Source organism: Sesamum indicum, linkage group LG6 (assembly GCF_026168435.1).
Source record: "Sesamum indicum cultivar Baizhima isolate 11 linkage group LG6, ASM2616843v1, whole genome shotgun sequence".
In the NCBI taxonomy this organism is placed as follows: domain Eukaryota; kingdom Viridiplantae; phylum Streptophyta; class Magnoliopsida; order Lamiales; family Pedaliaceae; genus Sesamum; species Sesamum indicum.
In genome coordinates, this window is record NC_142662.1 from 27,751,283 (window position 1) to 27,772,828 (window position 21,546).

At 37.2% G+C, this 21,546-nt stretch overlaps 3 protein-coding genes and 1 non-coding gene across 5 annotated transcripts; 2 read left to right on the forward strand and 2 right to left on the reverse strand.

Moving 5' to 3' along the window:
* The first annotated feature begins 46 nt into the window (after positions 1 to 46).
* Positions 47 to 119, forward strand: TRNAF-GAA (transfer RNA phenylalanine (anticodon GAA)). Its single transcript has one exon. It is a non-coding gene; the product is annotated as a tRNA-Phe (tRNA).
* A 3,725-nt stretch (positions 120 to 3,844) lies between these two features.
* LOC105163008 (putative boron transporter 2) lies at positions 3,845 to 8,540 on the forward strand. The gene is made up of 12 exons (XM_011081206.3): positions 3,845 to 4,548; positions 4,812 to 4,894; positions 5,165 to 5,357; positions 5,465 to 5,603; positions 5,765 to 5,930; positions 6,034 to 6,200; positions 6,288 to 6,461; positions 6,554 to 6,649; positions 6,847 to 6,984; positions 7,264 to 7,583; positions 7,664 to 7,931; positions 8,045 to 8,540. The coding sequence occupies exons 1-12, from the start codon at positions 4,445 to 4,447 to the stop codon at positions 8,354 to 8,356; spliced, it is 2,160 nt and encodes a 719-aa protein (XP_011079508.1). The 5' UTR covers positions 3,845 to 4,444; the 3' UTR covers positions 8,357 to 8,540.
* A 3,164-nt stretch (positions 8,541 to 11,704) lies between these two features.
* LOC105163007 (Pectin lyase-like superfamily protein) lies at positions 11,705 to 15,304 on the reverse strand. Its single transcript, XM_011081205.3, has 6 exons — positions 13,375 to 15,304; positions 13,090 to 13,257; positions 12,954 to 12,998; positions 12,666 to 12,873; positions 12,486 to 12,567; positions 11,705 to 12,383 (listed from the first exon to the last, which is right to left on the reverse strand). Exons 1-6 carry the CDS (start codon positions 13,756 to 13,758, stop codon positions 11,882 to 11,884), a joined length of 1,389 nt encoding a protein of 462 aa, XP_011079507.1. The 5' UTR covers positions 13,759 to 15,304; the 3' UTR covers positions 11,705 to 11,881.
* Positions 15,305 to 16,535: 1,231 nt separating this feature from the next.
* LOC105163006 (shaggy-related protein kinase alpha) lies at positions 16,536 to 20,582 on the reverse strand. Of its 2 annotated transcripts, none has more exons than XM_020694730.2 (13): positions 20,425 to 20,582; positions 19,357 to 19,545; positions 19,165 to 19,257; positions 19,016 to 19,075; positions 18,635 to 18,907; positions 18,434 to 18,508; positions 18,301 to 18,357; positions 18,067 to 18,207; positions 17,930 to 17,980; positions 17,672 to 17,767; positions 17,505 to 17,588; positions 17,048 to 17,150; positions 16,536 to 16,948 (listed from the first exon to the last, which is right to left on the reverse strand). In XM_020694730.2, the coding sequence occupies exons 2-13, from the start codon at positions 19,468 to 19,470 to the stop codon at positions 16,854 to 16,856; spliced, it is 1,242 nt and encodes a 413-aa protein (XP_020550389.1). In that variant the 5' UTR covers positions 19,471 to 19,545; positions 20,425 to 20,582; the 3' UTR covers positions 16,536 to 16,853. The 2 variants fall into 2 exon arrangements, with proteins under 2 accessions (XP_020550389.1, XP_011079505.1); XM_011081203.3 differs by having other exon boundaries at positions 19,357 to 19,548.
* Between the last annotated feature and the right edge of the window lie 964 nt (positions 20,583 to 21,546).

Consider the following 21,546-nt stretch of genomic DNA (forward strand, 5'->3'; position numbering starts at 1 on the left):
CATTCTAGAGCTTAGAACGTTTCGTAAATAAAGATGGACATGTAGTGCGGGGATAGCTCAGTTGGGAGAGCGTCAGACTGAAGATCTGAAGGTCGCGTGTTCGATCCACGCTCACCGCATTCCGATGTATTTTTGGAATGAGAATGGTGTAACATCATACTTCCATTCTGGGCTTTCTAGTATGTTTATACGTAATGTCCTAATATGTATCAACTGATTGTTACCAGCACTAAAAAAATTCAACTGATTTTTAATGGAAACAGCACAAATATGTTGAGGGACAAAATGCAGTATCCATACAATTATTGTATTCTTATGTGATGGATGATTGTACAATTACAATTATTAATATCCATTTGGGTGAAGAAGACAAGCTAGGTGTGCTATTTTCTAATACCCTGCTTTTCTAAATTCATTAATTGCAAGAATGCAACCTGTTGTATTTTCTAATATTAGCGCAAAACCCACGACCTGCCATAACATTTTCAGTTTAGATAAATATGCAAGATTACATGCTTATAAGGTTCAACAAAAAATATTTATATATAATAAAATTACCTTTATATAGTGTTTTCAATTCAATGGGTTATTACTTGTTTAGAAAAATATTATAGATTCTTACATGGGTTTCTTGTGGAACATAGTACATTTTGACTTTATGAGTGCCAATAATTTTGGTATGAGTTATTTGTCCGATGTCTATGAGGGTATAGATAGATCCCAATTTTTGTTTTGTAAAAACTAGTCTGTTCATAATAACATATAGGCTTTGAATTTTTCATTCCCTCCCCATTTCAATGAGAAGAACGTAATACACCTCTACGATCAACAACTATATATCCTCCATTCCATATCTTTGTTTTCAGTTTTCATTCTAAAAATAGAGTCAGAAACTGGGCCATATAATAATAAGAGGTGGGCTTACTTGTTGGATCAACCTGAATGGGTGGATGATTCTAGACTAGAGAATGGGGAATATATCTATATCTATATGTAACAGGATGATGATTAGCACTTAGCAGCAACAAGAAATCAACACTTTGGAATTTGATATATCAACACCACAACATCAATTAGCAGTGCCCCTACCACTTGCTTTTAAAAAATGAGCAACCTTATTAATAGAGGTGGGCTTTTGTTCATGGCCTCAAATTTCTCAATCATGATTTCCAACCTACCAACCTATATATTAATTTACAGACATGGAAAAGAACTCAACCAATAAACTATATATTCCACACATAGTCATAGTAATGATTATTTACTCCTAACAATCTCTTCCTATGTCTTTTTGATAAATTGTTGTTTGCCCAGAGGAACAATCAATCTGTCATTGCACTCACAACCTTTAAAGTGGAAAGCAACACCCAATGCCTCCAAATTTCAAGTGAAACAAAAATAATACTATTTCCATATTGTCATTTGTTTGACTCTATAATTATTAATCATCGCTCTTTTATATTATTTTATTTTTTATGTATAAAATTTGGGTCAGTCGGCCCCACCCCGATAACATATGTATGTAAACCAAACCCCCAGTTGGAATTGGAATTGGAATTGTAATTGTTGATGATGATTAAAGCAACCGCCCCAATTGGCGGATTCAGGAACTCAGAGATTAAAACGCACCAACAAGCACAAGATTCATCAATAATAATAATATAGAATAGGGAGTATCATGGGAGTATTTCCGAGGAAAGTGTCCGAGACTATATATATCAATAAATTTGCCAATCTCTTTTTCTCCCAATTGTATGTTTGTTTCTTTCCTACCCTTTTTATCTTATTTTTTAAGAAATCTTTTTGCCTATTTCCTTTTTCCCTTTATTAAAGAAAAAAATAATTAATTAATTGAAAGAATGATATATAGGATAGTGAGGTGGGTGCAAATAATGGGAACATGCTTCTCCACCAATCTCTGCCAACCTTGAAATCAAACTAGCGCTTCAACCATCAATAAAAGAAGAAAAGCCATATATATATATATAGAGACTGGTTGTTGAAAGCTAAATTAAAGGCTCTGTGGCTAATAAAAAGTTGGGGTTTTTCTTTTTCAACTTTAATTGTGATGAGTGGGATTGATGATGAGATTGAGATTTGAGGATGGATGTGTGTGGATGCTTTCCTTATCTCAATATTTCAAGTGTATGTGGTTGTTTTAAAAACCCTTCAAATTATCTTCTTTTCCTTCGCAGACACACACACACACACATATATATATGTAAATTGAGTGTAATTTCTATACAGTAGCTACCTATGTGCGCCTATAAAGCTTCTTCAAGTCTTTATCATAATTTTCTTTCTTTTATGTCTTTGAACGGAATATATATATATTTCAAATGAATTGTATACGGCCAAAATTCCTACAAAATAGAAAATTTTAAGAATAGTAATGGGCAAGAATGTTTGTATTCATGTAACTTTTTGATATCTCAGATTATAAATAAAAAATACTTAATTAATATAGTAGAGGGATCCAGTGGATGTTTATAGATTTCCCTAACGTATATTGCGCTCTTTACATGAGTGCTCTCTATTATATATCACTTGCATTTAATTTATAGATGATGTGAAGTAGTATCCCTAATTTTAAAAGTGAAGTTGCTACCTATATCAATTATGTATGTACCCAAATTAATAAAACTGAATTCATGAGAAGACAAAAAGTTGGTAGTTGATATTAACAAGGATGGATAGATGGATGATGAGATTTTGGTATGGGAAGTAATTAACAATGTGGTTCCATATATACGTACAGTCATACACTGCCAGGCATAGGAAAATTGGTAAGTGCAAGATGGAAAAAAATTGAGGTGGTTGGTAATGGTAAGGAAAACATTAATTATTGGTTTATTAAATAATTATTAGTTTGGGTACTGATCAGAGTGCATGCACATGTATCTACGCGTTTCCTTCTTATTTCTTTCTTCTCACTTCATTGGCATTCACATGAAAAGTTTTGCTGTCATGCTACGTATTTTCATTTTTCACAAGTGTTGACCAATCCACTGTTTCAAATACATTAATCATCAACTTCATAATAATTATAATTATAATGATGAGAGGCATCTTTTTCTTGGACTCATCCCTCTCTTCATTACTATTTTTTTATGTTCCAAGAACTGAAGAGTTGTTTGGTTTCTTCTTTTCATATCAATGGATGATAGAGCAATAGCATATATACAACTTAAAACACACATACATATAATAGCAGTTGTTGTAGGTAGGGAATAGGGATTACTATTTATTGGGTTGCTGGGAATGACGGCGCCCGGATGGAAGTTCCATAATAAATTGAGCTTTATTCTTGGAAAAATAAGAAAATGTAATTTTGTATTTTATATATATATATATATATATATATATATGGTGGTACTGGTGACTTAATTTTCAGTTAGTAATTATGCCAAGACAACTAATAATCTAATTATTATTATAATAACAAATTAAAGTCAATTAGAGTAGTGGTGACAAATTAAGCAGAATTAATTGCATATATGGTAAAATGGTTGGTTCTGAATTCTGGGATGGATTTAACGTTGTCACTGCCAATCACTATGATAGATACATTAATCTTAAATGTACAAGATGTAATAAACACACATCACATATATATATATATATATATGGAGAATGGAGACAAGCAGCTTTAAACAAAGTGTTGATAGTAATTCAACATGCGAAAGCCAGCTTGTCCTCAACTCTATCTCTATCCTTCCTTCTTTCTCTACCAATAAATAAAAAAGCTTTCATTTATTTATATATATATATATATATAACAGCGCCACATTTTTCCAATTATTATTTATTAATTAACGCTACTTGTAGTTTGTATGGTGCATTCTGCTGCATCAACACTGTACATCCCTTTCACTCCTCCCTTTTTGACCCCCCTCATCCCTCTCTCCCTCAACTCTTTCTGCAGACTTAGCGAATAGCTTCCACTATATATTTGGCTCTTCCTCCCCTTCTTCTTCGCGCCCTCACATTCTTCTTTTCTCTTTTACTTACTTTAACTGCAAATACATTATAATAAGGTTTTGGGCTACCAAGATTCTTGAATCTCAACTCTTCTTCTTCTTCTTGTGTGCTGTCTGTGCTCTCTTCTTTCTTGCACTTAACTTCATCTGCCTTCTTCCCCACCAATCTTGATATAAAGTGTTCACATTTGTTCCAAGATTGAAATCTTCCAGTATCTAGATTGAAATCTCTCAAGTCCCAAGATTTGTTCATCTTGGCTGGAACATATATGTAGTTTCTACAAGGCAAGATTGGTATACCAAGTTCATGTAAATTCTTGGGGAAAGTTGAGCATTCCAATGGCAATGCTGATTCTCATTGCACTTGTCCGAGGATTTCCGTAGACATTTAGGAGTTCAAAACCGTTCCAACTCTTGACAACCCATCCATCCTCAAGGAAGATAATTTTACCGACTTTTCAAAAATGGAAGAATCATTTGTGCCCTTTCGTGGGATTAAGAATGACATTCAAGGGAGGATGCTCTGTTACAAGCAAGACTGGACTAGTGGCTTCAAGGCTGGTTTCAGGTATACTCTCAGTTTCTTGTATGCCCACCAATGATTTTCTTACAACTCTCTATCATTTATTCTATGCAAGTTAATTAGGATACTCGTACAAGAGTTTCTTTCTTCTTCTTCTTCTTCATCTTTATTTTTTCCAGTCCTTTTTCCCTTTCCTCCCCCCGTGTGTATATGTGTGTTTTCCAATTGTAATCTGCTTTTATGAAGTTGAGTTGAATCTTGGATAAGCAAAAGTTCCTTGCGGTGTAATAGTGTCCCGTTAATTTCAGGATACTGGCACCTACGACCTATATATTCTTTGCGTCTGCTATTCCAGTGATTTCATTTGGTGAACAACTGGAGAGAAATACAGGTCAGAAAATGTCCTTAAAAGTCTTGACATTGTTGTTGTTTAGATTCTTACATATTCCTTAGAATGTCATTGCAATTGTTCCTGATTAAGGACGAATTATTCGTATCTCTATCATTGGCATTGGCAATTATATAGGAATTACTACCTAGTCAACTCAAGAAAATAGTAAATGATGATATAAAGATGAGATCTTATGAAGGTATTGTAAGACTTCTCTTGACGCGTGTTACTTGAATTTTAATACATCAACGTTATAACCAACAATTGCAGATGGAGTTTTAACTGCCGTTCAGACTTTAGCATCCACTGCAGTTTGCGGAATTATACACTCAATCATTGGTGGGCAACCATTACTAATTTTGGGAGTTGCTGAGCCTACTGTCATAATGTACACCTTCATGTTCAACTTTGCTAAACAAAGACAGGATTTGGGTCGTGAAATGTTTCTTGCATGGAGTGGATGGTGAGCTTCATCTTTAGTTTGTATTCCATGAAGTGCTTTCTTTAGTTTAATCTGCTAACATTGTAAATGTAATTTGCCTAAATGTTTATCTTATCAAAAACTTTCAGGGTATGCGTTTGGACTGCAGCTTTGTTATTCTTGTTGGCTATTTTAGGAGCTTGCTCTATTATCAATAGGTTTACCCGTTTGGCTGGAGAATTGTTTGGAATGCTTATTGCCATGCTCTTCATGCAACAAGCAATCAAAGTAAGGAAACTGCATGGTCTTTCTTTTTTGTCTCAGTACCTCTATTCCTGTCATGAATGCCATCATTGGAATATCCTAAACCTAGCACTAAAAGATTCATGAGGTCTCAGCTCTAAGGGATTTCATCCTTTCGTTGACCTTTTTGATGATCCCATGATCAGGGACTTGTGGAAGAGTTCCGCATACCAAAAAGGGAAAATTCTAGCCTGACGGAGTATATGCCTTCCTGGCGGTTTGCTAATGGCATGTTTGGTTTGGTGCTGTCATTTGGTTTATTGCTAACTGCATTGAGAAGCCGAAAAGCAAGGTCATGGCGGTATGGGTCTGGTGAGTTTTATGTTACAAACAAGTTCATAGCAGAATCGAAAAGGCAACGACCACCTTTGATAATATTTAGAAGAGGATATAATCATTTATGATTTCCATACAGGTTGGCTCAGGAGCCTTATAGCTGACTATGGGGTACCACTGATGGTGTTGGTGTGGACAGGGGTATCCTACATACCTACTAAAAGCGTACCAGAAGGGATTCCAAGACGTCTCTTGAGCCCAAATCCATGGTCACCTGGTGCCTATGAGAACTGGACTGTGATAAAGGCAAGCATGTTGCTTAATATTTATTAACTAGTTTTCTTTATTTTCTTTCATGGCTTGAAAATTGATAATTTGTCGTAAAATTTTCAGGATATGCTGAATGTGCCCGTTCTCTACATACTTGGAGCTTTTATTCCTGCAACAATGATTGCAGTACTCTACTATTTTGACCACAGTGTTGCATCTCAGTTGGCTCAGCAGAAAGAATTCAATTTGAGAAAACCACCTTCTTTCCATTATGACTTACTGCTTCTTGGATTTCTGGTATGCAGAACTTGTTTTGTTGCCTGATCTTGTGCTTCTATAGTCTAATTTTCCTGATCTAAGATACAAAAGTCTTTTGTTTTTGTTGCCAGACTTTAATGTGTGGTCTTCTTGGCATTCCACCGTCAAATGGTGTAATACCACAGTCCCCAATGCATACAAAAAGTCTAGCTACTCTTAAACACCAGGTGATTTTCTTTTGTCTAACTCCCTTCACCATCTGTTATTGCTTCTATAAAGAAGGTCAACCTGGGGACTTTCTTGCTGTCATGTGGTGCTTTTAATTTAGCTACAGTGAGAATACAGAGATCCTCATATTTTGCTATTGCTGCCAAAAACAGTTCCTCGTAGCAGTCCTTCTGAACTTTTTTCATTGAATGTACAGTTACTCAGGAACCGACTAGTTGCTACAGCACGCCAGAGTATTAAAAAGAACGCAAGTTTGGGACAATTGTATGGAAACATGCAAGAAGCATACCAACAAATGCAGACTCCTCTCATCTACCAGGAGCCATCACATAGAGTATGCAGCCTACTCTTTCTTGTATTCCATGAAACAGAAAGTCACTATTTCATTGACTTGTGTGTTTTGACCATATGAGTCCTGATGCCGTCCAAGCATCTTTTAAATGTTCACATGTTGAGTTAGGAAGAAACTAAAATCAGTAAAAAACAAATAGGTATGAGTTCAGTAAATAAGAAGATAAAAGGGTTGGTCTTGAAGGGAGTTCAGGATCCTGTCACAAATTAGATACAGTGCAACAGATTTACTAAGACAAAATACATAAAATTTTCTCATCAGGGTCTGAAGGAGTTGAAAGAATCAACCATTCAGTTAGCCTCAAGCATGGGAAGCTTTGATGCTCCAGTTGATGAAACAGTTTTTGATGTCGACAAGGAGATTGATGATTTACTGCCTGTTGAGGTGAAAGAACAGCGTGTCAGCAACTTGCTGCAGGCCATTATGGTTGGAGGATGTGTTGCTGCGATGCCTGCCTTGAGAATGATCCCTACCTCCGTTCTCTGGGGATATTTTGCTTTCATGGCCATTGAAAGTTTACCTGGCAACCAGTTCTGGGAGAGGATATTACTGCTATTCACTGCACCAAGCAGAAGATACAAGTGCGTGCTTCAAATGCTTTGTAACCTTTTTTATTTATCAAAATACGTGCTACTAAACTTATTGTCTATGTAATTGGCAGGGTTTTGGAAGACTACCATGCCACCTTTGTGGAAACCGTGCCTTTCAAGACGATCGCGATGTTTACAATATTTCAGACGACATATTTGCTTCTTTGTTTTGGCCTCACATGGGTTCCAATTGCAGGGGTCCTATTCCCTCTGCTCATTATGCTTTTGGTCCCTGTAAGGCAATACATGCTGCCAAAGTTTTTTAAAGGGGTTCATCTTCAAGACTTGGATGCAGCAGATTATGAAGAGGCACCGGCAGTACCATTCAACATTCCAGCGGTAAGACATTTTCCACTTTCATGTTCACCAATAAACCTGAAAATCTTTTGGCATTTATTTGATAAGTCCAATTCTGCATTGCTCATGTTTGCAATTTAAATTCACGGATGCAGGAGGGAGAAGTAGGTGGTAGACTTTCTTTCGCTGAGGGAGGAGAGATTTTAGATGGAATTATTACTAGAAGTCGTGGTGAGATCAAGCATATCTGCAGTCCAAAGATCACAAGCTCATCAGCAACCCCTGCCAAAGACGGTAAACTCCAGAGCCCCCGTATATCAGAGAAAGCATACAGTCCACGGATTAGTGAACTGCGAGGAGAAAGAACTCCTCGCTCAGGCGGAAGAGGACCTCACAGTCCGTGGATGGGAGAAATAGGGGCATCTAATTTGGGGATAAGTCCTCGTAACCTGGCTTCAAACCAGTGAAAAAATTGATGCCTTTGTCCGTGGCAAGTTTGAAATAGTAATCATATGCTTTGTAGCTGGTGGTTTGGTTTGCTTGTGTTGTAAAATCTTTAGCAACTCCTATTCTATGGGAACCTGTATAATTAACCTCATGTTGATTCCTCGAGTGATAATAATACTAAGTCAAGTTATCCATTTTGTATTACTGCTGTGCATATGATCCCTTCTATATGTTGTACATTTCATATGACATCAATATGAGAATTTGTAGACCACAGACCTGACCATCAAAAAGGGGATAAAAGGACAAAAGAGGCAGATTTGTCTAGCTCCAGAGGCATCCTTTTTCCAGGGCCTTCGGCAGCCCCACATTTATGTACTGGCAATATTACTAAAAAAACATTGAGACCATTAGCTGCTTTTGCTGTCACAACTGTAGTTCCAACATCATGTTGACAATTCCCCTAATTCATTGCAGACTGTCCCTCCCTAGCACAAAAACAATAAGCTGTCATTTACATGATGAATTTGACGGACAAATCGAAAGTATAATTTCTTTAAGTGCCATTCAAGTGAATTGCATCATACTCTTTTCTAGGAAAATCTTATTAAAACTATTGACTTCATACCAAATGCTGATTTAATGGACACATTATGGCATGATTCTCACAGTTCCTGACCAACCAATGTAAACAAGTATTGATCTAAGTTAGTAGTGGAACCCATATTATGCTCACGTGGCATGATTCTCACACGTAAGTTGATATTGAACACTCAATGTAGATATGTGTTTGTCATTTTTCAGGAAAATAATTACAAGTTCTGAACTCAAATAAACTAGCGTGACTATATTTGTGGGACACTGTATAATCTCTTGGGCAGTAGATCAGTAATGTAGCAGAGTTATATTAGCAGCAGAAGCATTAGGTAATGTTCGCTGTCCTTCTCATATAGTGCAAGTGCATTGATCCTCTTAATTCACTTTAGTTGACATTTCTTAGGACGAAGACAACTCCTGGCTTAAAGTTGGTCTTATTGTCTGATGATTCTCGTTGTGGGAGAAAGGTGGCAGCAAATAAATCGGCAGACATCAATGATGCACTAGCTATGAACAACAGCATTACCATGTACACAGAAAAGGATAAAGCAGAGCTGCTTTACAAACAGTTGATGGGCAAACAAAAGCTGAGGTGAGAATTGAGTGAGAGAAGGGATGTGAAATAAATTCAAGATAAAAAAGGGGTCGTAGAGTGTTGATTGCATGGATGAATAAAGAGAATGTTGTGGTTTGCTAGCATTGACTTAACTAGGGAGTGGGAAACATTAAGGTCCCAGCTCTTGTAATAATGATACAATCTTTGTTCTTTGTTTTACTCATTTTGTTGTGGACGACCCTCAAAGACTTGACGAGGTGCAATATGTGTAGAGATTTGGTGTGCTTATGGATGATAAACCATAAAGAAGTGAAAAGCTTTTGTAAGTCTTAGTGCAATAAAATTACATTAAGAAGTATGGAATTTTGAAAAAATAAAAGATGATTAAAATCGATGGGAGGTTCTCATCTAAGCACTTTCGAAATACTTTGGTCAGCTTAAAATCGAGATAGAATGAGTCAAATTAAAAATATGTAATGAGGATGAATTACAAAAGGCGACGTGTGCGCGGATATTGTGGTACATGTTGTATTTTCTTTCCGAAAGAGGGTATTTAGGTCCTTTTGTTGACAATTATATCATACCCCTATCAGTAAGATTATGGCAACTAAAGTTGGGCAAGATTTGAATGCTCAACAAAAGAAAAGTGGTCTCATGACTTTTGGAAAGAAGAGAATCATGGATCCGTATTCCCTATTCCCTTCTTTTTATCACTGCAACTGCAAGCAAAACTATAATCATTCATTGTGATCAAGGAAAACCAGAAAAAGGCTATTACACACTTTGTTTTCCTATCTACTATTATTACAAAGTGAAGCACATCCAAAAGAAACTTGCCCCAAAAACGAGTCTCTTGGTTTTATGGATGTTTGCCCTGCCCTGCCAGCCCATTCTGCCTGGGCCTTAGGTGTGAGCCCAGCTTACTGACCACATGTATAAGAATGGGCCTCACAACATTAATTAAACAAACACGGGTAGGTCATGTGATGTCTATGTCTTGGTTGGTTTCCACTATTACCAAGTCGATGGATTTGGTTTCAGAGGTGAAGAAATCCCATTCCCTCCCACCTCCTCTTCTCCTTCTGGTCGATGGATATGCGTGATTAGCAGCACTCCCTTTCTCTTAAGATGCATGTATTGTTATTATTATTATTTTATTAATGAATGGGGGAGGGGGTACGTGAAGGTGAAAGGAGGGGGGTAAACAGACTGACAGCAAGTATGGAGTTGAAGGGAATAAAGTGTATGAATTTACTCAACTGCCAGCACAGGTGGTTATATAATACTTATAATAACGTGGAGTGGGGTGCATTAACTCATGTTCGAATTACCAAACCATTCGCACACAAATATTTCCAATTAATCCTTCGTTACTACTAAAGTCTAGGTGTGGTTGTTGGCAATTGGCATCATTGGAGGTCGAGGATGCTACTGTTACTGTGTCTGTCAATGATGGATGGGGTGGCCGAAAGCTGAAATTTTGAAAGCATGGGGCTGCAATTGCAAATGCAAATGAGTGGACAACCTGATCAAACTCCCACGGCCCAATTCAGGAACAACCAACATCATCTTTATCTTCTTCATGCAACTCAGGCAAATTAAACATCCTGCTGCCGCGCCCTTTAGTTTTCTTTTCTTTTTGTGGTGGAAATTAAAAAGGTGAGTGTTTCTTGGAATTTAGATGGATGGTGCGCCGACTGCATGCAACTTTTTCAGAGCACAACTCCCACTCTTTCATGCCTTTGGGCCCGCCACCGGCTGCGCGTGCAATAAGATACGAGAGAGCCTGCTGCCTACTCACTTTTAATTAGATTTCATTCTCTTTGTCTTACTTGGCTTCTCATCATCATCATCATGTTCTGTATCTCTTTGTGTCTCTCTTTGCATTGCACTATTTGCAACAACTTGTTTTTGATGATTGATAATAACCAAGTTTATACCATGTACTCATAACTATATATATGATGTTGAAATATTTGCAAACAGATACACACTGCGTATCCGCTTTTTCTTTCAAGACATTTCCAACATAAAACCTGTGGAACCGGGAATTTAATGGGCTCTAAGAATTATATAGTAGTGAATTGGAATCTATATTCGGGCTAAAATCTTGGATCATAACTCACAAGTGGAATAATCCGTTTGCCTCAAATATTCCTAAATGGGTGAAACTTGGGATTAGAAATTAGTCACATGAAATAGTGGAGGACAAGAATACCATCTTCACAAACAGCATCTCATAAGGAGGTTCCTAAGCATGCAACACAATGATAAACAAGCACAATCGATGAAGAGGGATTCATAATACGCCCCTCCTCCATCCATGATTTCATCCTAGCTATGTACACATATATATTATAGCTAGCAGAGATGAGGAGCGGAACCTAGTCTTTTAGCAATAGCCAATATCATTGTCCAAGACAGACTGCGGAATGCCCTCTAACAAGCAGGACACAGGTGGAATAGTTAATGTCTGCAGTTCTCCGTAAGCATTCCAACAAAAAGGATCCAAAACCACATCTCCTTTAGCCGGAAGCAGCTCTACATCCGAAATTGTTATGTTTGTGCATGGTACAGAATCACTGCAAGCAAAATGCATTGGTGGGCTTCTGATATCATAAGTTCCCTTGATCCCCACATACTGTATATCAGATAGATACACTGCTGACGTGCGATTCGCACAATCTTTGCTCAAGCAGTAGAACTGATCGATTATCATCGGGTTTCTGACGTTGTCCATGTGAATGTTCTCAAATGTCACGCCTGATACAGCTCCAGAACCTCCTTGCCATGTCTTGATCCTCACTCCGTTGTCTGAATTCTTTATCACAGAATCCCTAACTGTAATATTGGAAGCACAGGCACGCGAGTTGTGGTTGCCTAAGCTCCCTATGCTGATGAATCAAGAGAAAGGGCTCATTGAACTTGGAAGAACATAAATGGACAATGCTAATTGAAGAAATGAAAGGAATCTTGAACGATCATCGTATAAATACCTGATGCCGTGGCCTGGTCCGCATGTTAAATTCCTAATGTCTACATCATAGCAGCCTGATCCTATGGATACACAATCATCCCCTGGAATATATATAATCGTGTAATGAAATTATTAGAAAAGAAAATGTGGAAATGTGAGGGCAAATCAATAAATTGGGAGCTAATGTAATTGTACTAACCATTCGAGATTACTGAATTATATATTTCAACATTGTTTGTGTTCTCTATATGAATCCCATCTGTGTTGGGACTTAAAGCTGGAGCAGTTATGTGAATTGATTCTATATGAACATTCCTGCAGTTATCAAATCTGAAATGGAACTGTGGGCTGTTTCTAATCTTGAGTCCTTGGACTGTCAAATTGTTGCTCATAAAGAATCTTATAGCCTGCAATAATTAATATTAGATACCAACGTCAGAAAACCAGAAAACGATTTGTTTTATATACTCTTTTCTGCATCACTCACAATTGGACTATCACATGGTTCCCGCAGTGTAGTTCCGTTAGCTCCCTACATTCATTAGTGGAAACAGTCATCAGCAGAAAATAAGTTGAATAAGACACCTCTTTTCACAAAACTAAAATAAAATATGTATATATACCTTGTGAGGTTTGCAGGGTAAATTCCACCACTGCTCACCCCTGCCATCAATTAGACCTCCTCCTTGGAGCGACATCTCATCAACTCTATAGAAAACCAGCCACTGGCGCCTGCTGTAATTCTTCGGCCAGGAGTCCGGTCCATCAGGTGGCATTATAGTTCCATCAACCTTTTTTCAGTATATTTCATTAGTTTTGCACATTAAAGTTGTGTAAAAATCACAAGAGTCAGGAGGCTTGAGATCAAAATTAATCTTCAATGAAACAGTGTAACAACATGAAGTTACCCAAAAAACGAAGCCGCTTTCACAAGGACCAGTGAATATAGTAGACTGAATCATGAAAATGTAACCGTAGGGGACGAGTAGGATCCCGGCTTCAGTTTGGCAGGCACTATCCCATGCAGTCTTGAATGCTTCAGTATCATCTGTCACACCATCACCGACCGCACCAAAATTTCTAACGTCATATATACTGTTATGGTTGTTTGAATTTTCATCAGGAGATGGGGCAGAAGCCTCAGGGGGAGGCGAAGGAGGCATTGAAATTTGGGATGCGTGATGAGAATGCTTGTGTCTTCTGTGGTGGTGATGGTATCTGGCTTGCCCACCAAACATGATTACTCCAAAAGTGAAATAAAGGACGAGTACAAACAGACGAAACGCAACCATTCTTGTTTAGTAGGGAAACAGGATATTTGGGTACTGTCACAGTGAAAATTACTTGACAAGAGATGTTTGTTCCCTTTTTGTTGAGAACCAAGAGCCGGACCGAAAACAAGAACTGTGGATGTGGACAAATGAGTGAAAAGACAAGAAAGAAATGTGGATATGTAAGTTTCAGCAAGTAGAATGAAACTTTTAGAGCAACAAAACCAAGCACTAACAACAACCAGCTGGTGGCAGCATATATATAAACCGTGGAAAGACATGCAAAAGTAGGAAGGCTGAGTTCATGTATATATAATACAAGTGGATGTTCTTGGGAGATTTCTGTGAACCATACATGCATTTTTTTTAATGGTTTCGGTGCAAAAAAGAAAAAAAAAACGACCAGTTTGATATAAGACACTAGGCTTTTTGAGTGTGGAGGAAAAAGGTGTGCGGGAAAACCAGACATGAGAAGGGGGTGTAAGTATAACTATCAGTATCAGCCCCCCATGTTCTTCCCATAACTTCCCACTTACTCTGGTCCACTCCACTGTCACTCCCTCAGACCCTTTTTTCTGTAAAATTCTTACCGAATTGAATTGTTATTTGCTTAGAAAAGAATCAAGAATAGAGTCAGCAAAAAGTGGAACTATGTGTGTGACCTAGTCAGCATTAAAATTTTAGAGATACAGGACATGACATTCCTCTGCCTGCAGGCTGCAGGGCTCCTAGTCCTAGAGCAAACTAAAATATGCAGCATCTCCAAAGAAGATGCCATTAGCCTTAATTGAAAGCATAAAGCATTCAGTTCTATTATTCTATAAAGGCATGTCGACATAGCAACAATTGATACAAGAATTTAGCTATGTCATGAATCATTTATATGTATTTGGATATATAGTTAGGCGGAGGGATGATAAGGTTAATAATAAATCAAATGGTTAAAGGGATTGGAGTAATCGGTGCATTATAGTTTAGCACCAAACAAACTTCAAAGCAATTGTCAGACTCAGAATAGCTCTAAAAGAATAGAAAGGGGTGTTATAAAATATATTGGCAACAAACTCATAGGCACTATCTTTACTGATTCCGTGCCATTCACCAGCAGAAAGTGCTGCATATGGACACTAGTATGGATTGTGAATGACGATTACTGTTTCTTCCTCCTGACCGCCCCAGAGAGTGTCAAGCACTCGAAATTCTCGACTTTTGGGGTAAAATTGTTGGATAGACCAGATCTTGGATACACAATTCGGGTCCAATACAATATGTTTAGGTTGGAAGGATAACTAAAGAACAATCCTATTTGCACCAAGCAAAGGAAGCGGATTTCTGAGTTTATAGCTTCACTTTGGATTAAAGTATTGGAGTGTTAGAGTGTGTAGTGCATTATGATTTGCATTGATTGACATCCCTTCAAGCTACCACTTTTTCCTTTTTTACCTTTAACTTCACAATGGAAAAGAAAATTTTAGATGGGTGTCTTTCGGTGTGAGTTTGCTGTGCGCATTACTTTTCTTCTACATTGTCGCATGGGACAAGAGGGAGAGTGTGCCTTCATCTCCTCACCAACCCATTCATATTCATGCCTACAACAAAAAAAAAATAAAAGTAGATTAAGTGGTTGGTGCCACCATCTCAACTCATTCCAGTTTTTCTCTTTTTATTTATTTCCCTCCAAAGGCTGTTTGGGATAATTATATTTACACAAACAACTCTTTCCTTTTAAATAATTAGCGATACACCAACCAAAAACTTTATCATCATTTACATAAACCATCGCTGCTTTTCAAAAAAATTATACATACATTCCTAAAAAATATCAAACATTATTACACAAACTAATCTTACTTTTTTGAACAGTCAAGAGTGATTTCTTTAATTATAGAAAAGACTTGAGTGACTTATATAAACAAATCACATATCTTTGTGTGAAATTATAATTATCCCAAATATTTATCTTTTCAGTTCTCCTTCCTGAGATGTACAAGGGTATCACAAGCACGAAAACTAGAGAATATCCTCTTATATTTGTTTTTCTTTCTTTTCTTGGATTGGGCAGGGCATGATACAAGGGTCCAGCGTAGATGTAAAAACCCACCCACAGATCATTAGCATTTGCAGCCTTCTGCGGGATGTAATATAGTTTTGAAATGGGTATTCATAAAAATATGTGAAAAATGCCTATAATACCCTTAATGAAGAGCATTTCAATCCTTTCGCCCCATGGATCAACCTTCTCGATCATATGGGTCGGAGCAACCCTAACCCGAATCCAGATACCCGCTTCAAGAGAGTACCGTCCGATCTTGGACGTAAGCTAGCTGGATAAGGCCACGTGGCCCATTCAACTGTATGCACCTAAATCCTATAAATACAACAAAACGTCATAATCTGAGGTAACTAATTCCAAGTTCTTTTCAATCTAAACCTTTGATCGCAACATTTAACCTCGATCTACCTAACTTGAGCGTCGGAGGACCGTTGTCGGAGACGTGCCAGACGAGCTCACCGTTCTTGTCTTATTCTAAAAAACCCAACACTTGATCTTGGAGGAGTTAGTCACCTATGGGGAGGTCGTTCTTCTAGGTCGCTGAATTCGTGCAAGATCACATACCATATTGGAAAAGAGACCATTCTTTCAGTTTCAGGATCACAATCTCACAGAAACGCCTCTTAATGAACCATCAACCAGCAGCGCAGAAATCAGGAACGCCCAGCCAGATACTTTTGTGGCAATGCTTGCCAGAAAGTTGCAAATAATACATTAGAGGTCATGGAACCAATCATGATTTCGATTTGCACTGGTGAACAACATTCTTGAACTATCAGAAAACTGATTTCTCTTTACATTTACAACACCACTAGAGGAAGGTTAGCCTCAAAGGAAACAAACAATACAACTAAGCTCCATTTCAGCAACAATTACAGTTTTTCATCATTAAAATAAAAAATAAAAAATAAAAAATGGTCAGACAAGATAACTTTAGTAAAACGTTCTTGCTCTGCTACTACAACCAAATTTAATAAATACAAGAAACCTGCATGCCAAGAGAAGTAAGGAGATCATTTTGAACAAGGGGCTGCAAACATATTTCATGTCCTCCATAGCAAATCTATGCACGTAGTATATCTCCAAGAAATGCACATTGCTTTCTAGCATGCTCTGGGATAAGCTTCCCCAGCAACTCCGCTGGCACGCCCTTGATCTCTAATCACCCCAACAATTCAAGTTATATTTTTTTTAGGCACAGCAAATTTGGAAAGAAAACTAGATAGCAGAAAAGAAGCATCTGAAGGAGAAACTCACCATTTGGCTTAAAGTTGAACAAAGGTGGAACGAAGCGTCCATTTGGCAGTCGAACATTAGGATCACGCAACTCATCAAAGAATGGATGGATCAATGCCTCCAGCTGCATCACAAATAAACAACCACAACCAATATTCATGAGAATGTGTTCCAACATACATTATGTCAATGCCACAGTTATATGGGAATTCATTAACCAAAAATGCCTTGGCATAAAAGCAGAAAATCTACAAAGACATGATTAAACTGCAGAAAAAGTAAAAAAGGAGAATAAATTTTGCAAAAACTACAATACTTCAGTGTATCACTTTCCATTTGAGCTAGACAGAACCAATAAAATTGCACAACCTGGGTAGTAGCATCTAGAAACTACTACAGATAAACAGGCCACATCCCTACAGTCAAATAAAAAATGTACAAATGATTTTTACGTAGTACAAATATTGTTAATACTCACCGCAGTGCACCGCAGATTTGGAGAATATTGGAGTAGCCTTGAAACAAGATCCACTGCTTCTGGTGGCATGCGTTTGTGAAATATCTGAAGATGCCAAGTATGTCAAATCAAACACCGATTACAGACAATTTACACTAAAGGCAGAACAAGTACCAATATTCCACTACCTTGTGCCAAGGGTGAGCTTTTATCTGGGGGAATTTGAACTCGGTGTAATTGGGGTTCATACATTTGATCTCCTCCCTTGTTGGAGTTCCCAGGACCTACATACAAACAAACATGATTAAAAGTGACCAATCACTTACAGTATATAAGCCACATTGGACTATGAAATGCGATATAAATGTGATTTTATAAAATAAAAGTCAATGTTTCAATCCAGGTGCAAAGGAGTACAGTAAAGAATTGGACTGCCTCATGATTACCTTAATGATTTCAACAAGCTGATCAACACCACTCTCACCAGGAAAAAGGGGCTGAAATTTCCATAAGTAACTTTTTTTAGCAAATAAAACTAACCATCCTGAGAGTAATTGAAGAAAGAGACAACTGGTGCACCTACCTGCCCAAGCAATAATTCAGCCAAAACACATCCTGCAGACCAGATGTCAATAGCAGTAGTATACTCTGTCGCACCAAATATCAGTTCCGGAGCACGATAATACCTCGAGCATATATATGAAATATTTGGCTCTCCTTTAACCTACAAAATTTAGCCAAATCAGATAAAAATGATGTAACAAATACTAGCACTTGGAAGAGATATGCTGATCAGAGGGGAGATAATGACACGAACCAGTACTTTCGCACTTCCAAAATCACATAGTTTCACCTGGTGAGTATGTGGATTGACCTGTATATAACATGGAAATCAGTAAGTCCCTTAACATTGCAACAATGTACATCAAATGACTGCATCATAAACTTACCAATAAATTTTGAGGTTTGATATCCCTGTGGCATACTCCAATGCTACCATGGATATAAGCCAGTGCCCTGAAAATCTGCCAGGAAAAGATTTAACTTCAGAAATAAAACTTCACTGACCAAAACAAGTTAAACTAACTTAGACAGTACTTAAGCTCCTATGCAAAATGTCAACAAGAGAATGCAAGTGAAATTAAGTATACCTGATAAGCATAAAGTTTCACATATATCATTGGCATCCTCTGGCTCATCTTGTTGTAATGTCTAATTACCCTATGAACAGTCTCGGGAACATACTCCAAAACCAAGTTGAGGAAAAGTTCATCCTTCTCAGTCGTTGAAAAGAAACAATGCTTCAAAGACACAACATTAGGGTGGTCTAGAAGACGCATTGTTTGCAGCTCACGGTTCTTGTACCTCTTATCTTGAAGAACCTTTTTTATGGCAACTGTTTCACCTGTTTCCAGACATTTGGCCTGTAGAACATTGGGAGTCTTAAAAAGAAGGTCTAACTTTTGAACTGTCAGAAGCTATGGTCTTCCCTTTCACCGGAATAACGAGCATGGAAACAATAACCAGCTTACCTGAAACACTACTCCAAAAGATCCCTGCCCCACAATGCGCTCAGCCATATAGCTGATTGTCTGATAAGCCAAAGGTGAAAATATGTTAACAGACTGGAAAACAAGCTTACCAGTTTATCACAACTGAAATTGAAAAGCCCAAAGTCCACCTGTTTTGGCTGGCCGTTTCTGCCTCCAATTGTTGTCACTATTATATGACCAGTTTCCGTTCCATTACCATCTATAACAGCTGGTTCCATATCCTAAGAAATATGATAACAGTTATGATGTCCATCCAGGGATGAAGTGTGCTAAACAATTCAACCAAACATTGAAAGAGATGTAAAGATAAGGTCCCATACCTTGTCATCCCTGAGCTTCATCTCATTCATCTCATCTGGCAGCTTATCCAAACCACCAGCTTTTCTACTTGGATCTCTTACACCAGATGCAGGAGGTACACCTAAGGATGTCATACTTTTGTATTGTAGAAAACGAGCAGGTTTTCTGACCAATTATACCAGCCCAGATGAAGAACACAAATTGGGAACCTTCTGCAGCAGATTCAAGTTACAGTTACAAACTTACAACAAATATGGTGAATTAATCAAAGCACAAACTGCAAGAATTCCATGAAAATGCATCACTAAATTAGTCCTATGCATAATTATATCAAGCAGCAATATGATCCACCAAGAAGGCCATAGTTGAGTCAATGTAGCCGTGTTAGTTTCTTGGATTTCAAAGCCAACATAGATCAATTGAAGAAGCAATTTTTCATATTTTCTAGGGTATCACTGTGAGATACGCAGACCTCATTTATCAGAGGGCATAATTCAGGTGATGTTGTTGATTTTCGAACACCAGAGATTAAAAACATCAATATCAATTGGAGGGTAATCGGTTGAAGGGGCAATTACTGGAGGATTTAATGTCAAAATGACAAGGGAGGCAAAAGAAAAACTTAAACTAAACTCAAACAACAGATGCCTATGGCTTTCGAAATTACGAAACGGAAGGGAAAATCCCAGTGCACAGAGTAGTGTTAAGTTGCAGTAAGAACATAGAGATACAAAATCAACGGAATTAAATTGATGACTGAGGCCATTCTCAGCGAGATCTGGAAAGTAAAACAAGTATCATCAAGCCCACAGAAATCAATTATGCATCCAAAAAAAAGGTCCATACAAGAAGTAATAAAAGGTAACCAAGAAAATAATTTGTTGGTGTTATTCCAAATCACAAGAATATCCAAGGAAGATCAGAGAAGCAAAACCCTAGAACTATAACGAAAGAAACTTAAAATTAAAAGAGAGAGAGAGAGAGAGAAGCAACAGGCATTACACTAAAAAAAAAAAAAAAAGAAAAAACCCATGTATCCAACTCTGACACAAACATGAAACAAAAAAGAAGAAGGAAAGAATGATTACCAAGAAGAAGGAGAAATTAAGAAAGCAAGGTGGGTAGAGTTGTGAAGGAGTTGAGATTTGGTAAAAAATGAAGGGATTGGGAAAGGAAGGTGTTAAGAGTGGTGGAATCTGATTGATGTTTGGTTGGTTGGGCAAAGGCAAGCAAGAAAGCAGATATAACTTACCTCTTCTTCAATTCAATCTCAATGGTAATAATAATGGATTATAGAATGGGAAGGGCAGTCAGTCAGTCAGTCAACACAACAATGCGGCCCCCCCTCCCCCTCCCCATATAAAAGTAATTAATGATAATTGCAATTTGCAATCCCCAATCCCTATCTATTATTATTAATAATGGTGAAATGAAAATGAATTATTATTAGGGTAGTGGTAGTGGTATTGGTGCAGCAGCTGCTGCTACTTTTCCTGTCTTTTGACCGTTCAAACCCTCTTTTGCTTTTTCAAAATTCTCTCTCTCTCTCTCTCTCTCATACATTCACCACAAACCCTAACAACGCCTTCCATCCGCTCACTGCTGACTGGTCAACTCACCCCCAATTAATACACTCCAATCACCAATACCCCTCAAACTTTTTACACTATTTTCTTTTCAAATATCTGCAACTCAACTCTTTTCCACCCTTCCTCCTTTACCTTTTTTTTATTGGGATCAAATTTCAGACTATATATAAAAATAAAAAACAGCGAAAAGTAAAAGTTGAATGTATATAAGTTAACATATAAGGCAAAAATAACAAAAATTACATATTTTATTTTTATTTACTCCATTATTCATATGTATAATTTTTCTCCAATTCTTTTTTTCTTAATATTAATGTATAACTTTTTAGAAAAGACAATCAAACCATCAAAAAAACTATTACGTCGTCGATCATTGACAGTACTTTTATTTTATTTAAATTAAATAATTTAGAATAAATGCACAATATTTATTTTGATTAATATTTTTATTTTTATTTGATGAATATTTTTACTAATAAGATTTTCAATCTTTTTATATACTAAAATTATTTCAATATACTATCAAATTTACATTCTAATATAAAATAAAAAAATGATTAATCGGTAAAATTATAAAAATAAAATTTTCTTCTCAATTTATTTTTCGTGTATCAGGCAAAG